The following is an 8,538-nucleotide window of genomic DNA, read 5'->3' as shown; positions in this document are numbered from 1 at the left end:
GTTGCATTAAATCCCCCCCCCCCCCCTTTATATATATTATTTCCCAGGAAAACTAAACAAACTAAGTTCTACATTTTAGGAAAGCAGCACATACGAGAAATGGCTTTATAAGTCTTTAAAATTTTGAGGAGGACAAAGTGTCTCAAAAATCAGTCATGAGACGTCATAAAAATGAGGGAGATGAGAGGAAAAGTGGGAGAGAAAATCCTTAAAAAAGAGATGGATAATTCTCATTTTTATGACGTCACATGGCTGATTTTGAGACACTTCCATAAAATGTTAAATCTAAAGTATTAAAAAAAACTGTTTGTAAGCAATTCTAATGAAAAATAAACGTGCAGGAGAACAAAGACCTATTCTCTCATTTATCCGGCGGTCAATCTAGAGAAGGGGGTCATATTACAGCGGACGGTCAATCTACCACTCCATCCAGCTTCTTCAGCCTCTCCTCAACTGTTAGACCAAGTAAGTGGATCATAATAACAATTTTTCAAATTTTATGAAATGCCGCTAAAACCAGCCAATCAGGAGTCTCTTTGTCAATGAACATCCAATAATACGCTAGTATTTTGACAAGTTGATATGTGATTGGTTGATATCAGCGCAAAATTTAAAAATTAAAGTTGTGTCTGCTAGGGTACGTTTTATGGTAATTCTTTACAATTATTTGGAATTGAGTTATTTACTTGCAGCAAAGCTTCTATATAACTTGTTTATGTCTGTGAATACCACATACTATAAAAACTAAAATTCCTTTAAAATTGTGTAATAGTTAGTTATATTTCATACAAATATAAACTGTTAGGTTAAAGATGTTATTACTGTGCTAATTATGGATATAATTGTCCTTGTTTTATAATGTGTATTGAATTTTATTTTTGTAAAGGTACCGTAACCGAAAGAACCAGCACTTCTACCCAACCAACGATATCGCCAGATAGCATTATACCATTCCTGTTAGGTTATAACACTAATCATGAAAATTGATTTTTTATTAGTTTTGAATAAAAGAGGGTAAAAAACTAAAGAGGGTAGGTTTGTATTTTTTTGCAGAGCGATTTCCCTTCGCCCAAATGGTGTAGATCTTACCTGGATCTATAAGAAGCTTAGCTTTTAAGGAGAACCATATCGGTCAATATATATCCTTAGCTACAGACAGACAGTATTCGCATTATTTTCACATAAGGATAATAAATTTAAAATTATCAAACTTTAATTTTTTTCTGCTTTAAACATAAATGCATCAAATCGTTTGGGTTACGGAAATGTAAAGGAAAATTCCATCTATTTATTTGTATTCCCTGTCAGGCTAAAATATAAGAAAACTACTTTTCATGAAACCTAAAAAACTATCTAATTTATAAGAAAAAAAAAGAATACCAATGCATAATTATTTTATTTAAACTATCACATAGTTCTAGGACAAACGCAGGAGTCCCAAACGTCGGAGTGGACAAACGCAGGAGTGTTAGAATATTAATTTAAGTAAGTATTTCTATACAGGTTAGGTTAGGTAAAGATATGAATAAACAAATAACCCCCCCGCAGGGGTTAGGCATTTACCCAAAACATGGTTTAAAATAGGTTAGTTTAGGTTGAGTGTCCACTCCTGCGTTTGTCCACTCCGACGTTTGGGACTCCCGCATTCGTCCTAGGACCTATCATATGACAATTCAATCAATTACATGTAGATATATCTCAAAACTTGACCCATTTTGAATATATTACAAAGTAAATGAATGTCCTTCTGTCTTTCTGGATGTCTGTCCATATACAGCTTATATAATATATCGCTTACCAATGGATCAATTTGATTCTAATTCTGGTTTTAATAAGGTGTTAATCTTTTTTCTAGAGGATAGGAATCCCAGCTCCACCCCCATCCTCAGAGCCGTCTTCCTTCTTTTTTTTTAAAAAAAAGGCAATCTAGTTAAGCCAAAGGTTAAGTTGGAAAACCATAAAGTCACCTTACTTTTTCAACAGGATCGGTATTCTTGGTATTATATCATGGATATAGAATTCGTGGATATTGTGAGAGATTCTCGCATCTGACTAATATAACGATACCGTACCCCCTATAACTTTACCCCATCCCCTCCCTTAACCATTAAGGAACTTATTCACCAATCTCTGAGGACTATAATAGCAACTTAAATTAAGGATAAAAATTCCCCTGTCATATTATCCCCTTATTCTATATCTATTTTTTGTGTTTTTCCTGGAAAACAGAATTCTTTTATCTCGTATTCATTCGAATCCGGTGGATAGGAACCGGTTCTTATCCATACGAAAAAAACTATGTCTAGCATCGTATTATATCCAGTTTATTACGAATATAAAAATATACAATCATAAGATTAAAACCAGTTTTTTTAGCCGTTGCCTTAGGCATCTCGGGGCTAAAAAAACTAGTTTTAATCTTATAATTGTACATTCTATATCCGCGGAAAGTAGTTTATAATACGATGCAAGAAACAACTATTCTTCTGTAATCAAGTTGTAGAGCACCAATTTGTCAATAACGAGAAAGTTCAGTAATTTAGTTAGTCTCAGGGATCTCAAGGGATAAGACAATGGGTGTTAAATTGACATACATCCCCAATGATGATTGTCAAAATTATCCCTTCTGTAGATTAGAATATTTGGGTGAAAAGTTTGGATATAGTTTGGAACCAACCAAACCAAAAAAAAGATAAAAACACCCAAAGTTTTTAAAGCCAACAATGAGATAATGTTATTATAAAACTTTGGGTTCTATCGAAATATACTGTCCAATGTCCCCTCCATTCCTGAGTAATTCAGTTATTTTTGATTGTACTTCTTTCAGGAACCAATATTATTTTTCAGAGGGGGGACATTGGGCTGTAGATCATACTGGTCCCTAAAGTTTTTAAACTTCGTCATCCTATTCAGTGGCTAAAAAACTTTGGGTACTTTTATTGAATTTTGATTGGTTGGTTCCAAACTATTAGTATCCAAACTTTTCAACCAAAAATTCTTATCTACAGAAGGGTTTATATTGCCTGTCATCATGTGCATGATTTACTTCCCATTGTCTTATCCCTTAAATCCCTGTATATGTTGATATAATGCCATCACTTATGTTTCACAGGACTGCAAAGAAAAATGGTTGTATTATGATAATTTCGTGACCAGAGCTAATTACATTTAGAAATTTGAGTTGAAAAAAAGACTTAAACACTCAACAAAGTATTTAAATTAGATTAAATGCTCCTGTTTTTTTCGGCTTTTTTTCTTTTATATTTATTTATTTATCATTCCTTGTACCAATGAGCATCAAAGTATATAATCTACTTGGTCCGTCGTGTCATTCAAGCTTCAGAAGACACAAATAAATGTTTTTTAAAGGATTTATCACATATTCTCTTTTTCCTTTCTCAATGACAACTGAACATTTCCTCTAACTTTCTATGTCCGTTTGTTCATTATTTATTTGTTTGTGCTTCGCTGCATATGGATGTTGTCATCCTTGTTTTAAACTTTGCCCTTTTTTAAGAGTCTGTTAAAATTTTTTTGTCTATATCTAATAGTCTTTAAAAAGCTTAACCATTTAACATTAAAAATGAGACTAGAAAACAAAAAAGTTAGAAACTTTTAAAATCTATAATAGTTATTTCTCGCATCGTATTATAAACGGCTTTCCGCGGATATAGAATGTACAATTATGAGATTAAAACTAGTTTTTTTAGCCCCGAGGTGACGAAGTTTTTTCGTATGGATGTGAATCGGTTCCTATCCACCGGATTCGAATGAATACGAGAAAACAATTTAAAATGTTTTTGATAAAAAGGTTGTTATTTTTCTTAATTTTAATCAAAAAATCGTTTAATTTTAGATTTAATTAGTTTTGTAAAATATAATAATAATATATCCTTGATAACACATCCTTCTCAAAGAAAGAGAAATATATTTTGAACAATTTTTGAATGATTATTCCTTAAATGATGAGGTAACACGGTTTAAACAAAGTATCTTTATAATAAGGTCTTAAAATTATATTATTGAAATGATTACTCAGTCATTTACGTTGATCAATTACTGCGTTTTTTTCATCATTTTTTCTGAATTATTGATCTTATTAAGCTAATAATAATAATTTTTGGTTTAGATTAAACAAAATATCAGTTTCCTAAAGTGGGATTTGAACCAAGCAACTAAAAAACTAAATTTAAAAAAAGCATTTTTATTTATTTTTGTCCATATATTATTTCAGCAATAATTGGCAAATTATTAGAAAGCAGAAGGAAAAAAAGAGAAAAATAAGAAAAAAAGAAAATAACAGAAAGATAAAAGAGAGAGGAAGAATCGATTTCTTAGGATACTTATCAAATATAAAGTAAATTCGCTAACAAATGCGCTTAATAAAATAATACGAAACTGTATAAACACAAATATCTTTTTTGAAAGTATAAATAAGATACTAGTGTAGAGTATTCTTACTACAAAAATTTAGCAAAATTCAAATAACTCGATGTTGTAGAAACACCAATCTCTTTTGAAAAGTTGATTAAAACTGTCCTTTACAACAAATCATCTCTCTTCATAGAAATTTATAATTAATTTTTACTCAGTGCAAGTTGTATAATTTAAATTTTGCCATTTTTGTTAGTTTTTTTTCAAATTGCAATTCTATAATTGATTTTAACAACATGGACATAAACAAGAAATAGACTGAAAGAAAATGAAAACTCACTAAACCTAGTCCAAAAATCAAATATCATTCTTAGCGACAAAGAATACCATAACGTAGCTTAATGAAGGACAGACGGTCATTTCCAATTATAGAAAAGCGTGATTACTAAGAATTGGGTAATAGGTTATTTTTCTTTATTGACGACCATTTTGAACTTTTCCTTAAAAGTTGTTCTAGAGAAATATTTAAAGATTTCATGATTACTGTTAAACCAGGCATAGCCGACATACCATCCACCAATCAAAACGAAGACGACATTGATTTTACAACAATTCTGCCCACCCTTCCACCAAACATCATTCAACAAATCCAACAGAACATTTTTGACAACGAAGGAATCGTTATTGGTCTGAATCCGGATGGAACAAGTTTTCTAGCCGGAGGTGATAGCGGTGATGGCGGCAGATTGCCGCCGAATGGTTTGGCGATTGATAACGAGACGCTGCCTATCTTTCAGGAATAGTTAGATACATTATCTTTGTTTGATTATGTATGAATTCAATGCTTGAGTTTAATTTTTTATTATATCCTTTCTTTCTAGTTTTGTTTCTCGTCTTCAATTAAATAAAAACCTTTTTCTCTCATTATCTTTTGCTAATTCTCCCAATTTTCTTTCTTTTTTTTTGTTCTCTATTTTCTCTCTTTCTCTTGTAAATTGTATTCTCAATTGTATATTTAATTTTAATTTGAACTTAAAACTTCAATATGTTATGCATTATAAATCTAAAAGCATTTATTTTTACCATTTTGAAATCTAATTAAATGACACGAAAACGCAGGATTTCCTTGTAATCGTGGAGGAGGATCAGTTAGATGGACAAGAGGTGCCAAATATAGGGGACGAGACCCTGCAAAGCATTCTGAGCAATATTCAGTCTGGCAACGCTGGAAATAATACATCTGGCGACCCTGATTCTCCAGGTTTTAAGGTAAAAAAACATATTTTTAATTAAAGGTATATTTACAAAGCATTACAATTATATTTATACCGATGTATTTTTTCCGTCATATCTTTTATCATCTTATTTATACAATATTAGATTATTTACTTGTATATCAATGTTTTAAATCAATCTTACAATCCATCTTTTTAAAATTCTTCTATTAATTATCTATCAATCTGAATATTTATCTATCTTTCCATCTATCTATTTATTTAGGTTGTTTTTGATCCCAACTCTTTGATATTTGGTCTGAACGCCTCGGACCCCATTTCCGACAGTGAAGCAGAAATTTTGAACACAATCAAGGAAGAAATTAATTCTGCTGTGTCTAAGGTGAGCTACTTAAGATCTTATAAACGGTTGAATCATTACTAATAACAGACTTCAAAAACAAGTTATTTTACAGAAAGCTTTTCTTCAATTTCCAGCCCCTGCTGGCAATCCTTAACAAATGCATAACCTAACCTAACCTAAAATAACCTATCAAAAGCTATTGTGAAAATACGATGAAACCCGCTACTTAAGTTTTTTCTATGATCCATTATTTTTTGGTGATTCATTTTCAATACCTTTTATTTATTAGGTGGCAGAGGAATGTGGGGCTGGTAGTATTTGTATCCAGAGGGTGTCAGATTCAGAGCCCAGCGCTATTAACGCAGTTGACTTGGCCACTCTGATTCCAGGTATGATTAGATATATAGACAGGGAGATGGAAGAGATGTACATACAGTTTAAAAGTCAGAAAGATAAAATGAAAGACAAATGTACAGAAAACTATACAGTCAAAAAAGCAAACAGAAATTCCGAGAGTTGAAAATTAGATTGATAGATATACATACAGGCATACATACATATATAGAGCTAAAAATAGAATGATAAATAAAGGTCAGACAGATAGATATATACAGAAAGATAGACAGACAGACTTTCAGACATATTGATTTATTACAAACCCTTCCCAAAAATAGTTTTAAACCTCACGAGGACCTGTAAAGGACAACCATATCAGTTCAGGGTTTGCGAGATCCCTACACACACATTTACACAGACATACTGTTTCTAATTTACTAGCGGACTCGCCACCCCTAGCTAGCCTCTAGGGGCTTTGCCCCAAGAGGTATAATTAAATTTTTTATTACCTGGAGAGCCTTCACTCCACCACTATTTTAAATTATTACAAAAAAATTGGTGGGGGGATTTTTTTTTTTTGGGGGGGGGGTCCCACCCCCCAAGAAAATAGCCTAAAACCACCACAGGGCCAGTAGATAAATTCCCTAAGGGGTAGAATCCGATCGGTTCACTGGTTACCGAGATCTTAAGGGACAGACGGACGGACAGACATCATTCTACTTTGTATTATAGATAACAATAAATCTAAAAATTCCAAGTATAAATACTACATATCTACTATTAAGGATCTGGAAATTTTGGAGATTTAACGACAATACCTACCACAACATCTGCACCAAGCACCTCCTCTTCGCTGCCCTCTTCCCCACACTCTACCATTGTTATTTTAGAGCCTAAAAATAAGGTATTGTTTCTTAATTGATGATATCTTATTTTATTTATCTAACCTATTGTGAAATAGTCACGTGGTAAATCTTTTTGTGTTTCTATAAGTTATCTAAGATCTCTTATACGGCTGGAGTGAACTATCTATCTTTTAATCTATCTATCTATCAATTTATTAATCTATCTACTTATATATCTATAATCTTTTTATTTAACTCTATATTTCTGCCTATTGAACTATTGATCTATATCTATATAATAACCAATCTATTTTATATCTAGCTATTTTACTGTCTGTCTGTATGTCTGTCTGTCTGTCTGTCTGTATGTCTGTCTGTCTGTCTGTCTGTATGTCTGTCTATCTGTCTGTATATGTGTCTGTCTGTCTGTCTGTCTATATGTCTGTATATGTGTATGGCTGTCTGTCTATCTGTCTGTATATGTGTATGTCTGTCTGTATATCTGTCTGTATATGTGTATGTCTGTTTGTCTATCTGTCTGTATATGTGTCTGTCTGTCTGTCTGTCTATATGTGTGTATATGTGTATGGCTGTCTGTATATCTGTCTGTATATGTGTATGTCTGTCTGTATATCTGTCTGTATATGTGTATGCCTGTCCGTCTATTTGTCTGTATATGTGTATGTCTGTCTGTCTATCTGTCTGTATAAGTGTATGTCTGTCTGTTTGTCCATCTATTTATCAATTTAACTATCTATTTTTCTATTTAGGTACAGCAAAGGTTGGCAGAATGTTTAGCTGGTATCCAGTGCACAGAACCTGTTACCTGCATGTTCGCTCAGGTAATATTGTCTATTATCATTAGAGATAAGTGTATTAAAATACATGTTTTTTTATTTTCCTCACACTTGATAAATAGCTTTGTCAATTAAAATTAACTCTAAAGTACAATGGGATCCTAAACTTTTAAATCATCATCATCGCCATTTAACACTTCTTTCCAGAGCATAGGCCACGCACAATGGTTCTCCATTTTTCTTTGAATTGGGCCTCAGTAGAGGCATCACTGAAAGATGATAGATTATCATCTTTCAGTTCATCCAGGAATACCCTACTCTAGGTTGTTTTTGGTCTACCTGGTTTCCTCTTTCCCCTGGTTAAATTATCATGCCTTTTTCTTAGAGTGTGCCCCAACCATTTCCGTTTTCTCCGTTTAAACTTTTATATTGGGTAATTTTATTTAATTTAAGAAATAAATTTTGTTTTGTTTAGGCTAAATGTTTGCAGCTTTCCAACATGCATCTGCTCTCGGCTGATACAATCAAAGGGACGCTCTAAGACCTTTTCAATATATACCGTAGCATTTTTTAATTCATAAAACGTAGAATCAATCAGAAATCTAAAA

The 8,538-nt window shown here is 32.3% G+C and overlaps 1 protein-coding gene and 1 long non-coding RNA gene across 2 annotated transcripts; both read left to right on the top strand.

Moving 5' to 3' along the window:
- Positions 1 to 339: 339 nt before the first annotated feature.
- Positions 340 to 5,167, top strand: LOC145304197 (uncharacterized). Its single transcript, XR_013874027.1, has 3 exons — positions 340 to 465; positions 887 to 961; positions 4,930 to 5,167. It is a non-coding gene; the product is annotated as an uncharacterized LOC145304197 (long non-coding RNA).
- Positions 5,168 to 5,202: 35 nt separating this feature from the next.
- LOC145335298 (uncharacterized) lies at positions 5,203 to 8,500 on the top strand. Its single transcript, XM_080181035.1, has 7 exons — positions 5,203 to 5,217; positions 5,494 to 5,643; positions 5,875 to 5,991; positions 6,242 to 6,341; positions 7,074 to 7,192; positions 7,904 to 7,975; positions 8,406 to 8,500. Exons 1-7 carry the CDS (start codon positions 5,203 to 5,205, stop codon positions 8,469 to 8,471), a joined length of 639 nt encoding a protein of 212 aa, XP_080037161.1. The 3' UTR covers positions 8,472 to 8,500.
- The last annotated feature ends 38 nt before the right edge of the window (positions 8,501 to 8,538 follow it).

Source organism: Acartia tonsa, chromosome 13 (genome assembly GCF_053477335.1).
Source record: "Acartia tonsa isolate MP-2025a chromosome 13, ASM5347733v1, whole genome shotgun sequence".
Classification (NCBI taxonomy): domain Eukaryota; kingdom Metazoa; phylum Arthropoda; class Copepoda; order Calanoida; family Acartiidae; genus Acartia; species Acartia tonsa.
This window is presented reverse-complemented; position numbering and strand designations above follow the sequence as displayed.

Bases quoted from the DNA above. Each gene is read 5' to 3' on its own strand.
- LOC145335298 (XM_080181035.1), top strand. The intron at 5,644-5,874 runs GTAAAAAAACAT...CTATTTATTTAG, and splicing joins CTGATTCTCCAGGTTTTAAG to GTTGTTTTTGATCCCAACTC. The intron at 7,193-7,903 runs GTATTGTTTCTT...TTTTCTATTTAG, and splicing joins TTTTAGAGCCTAAAAATAAG to GTACAGCAAAGGTTGGCAGA.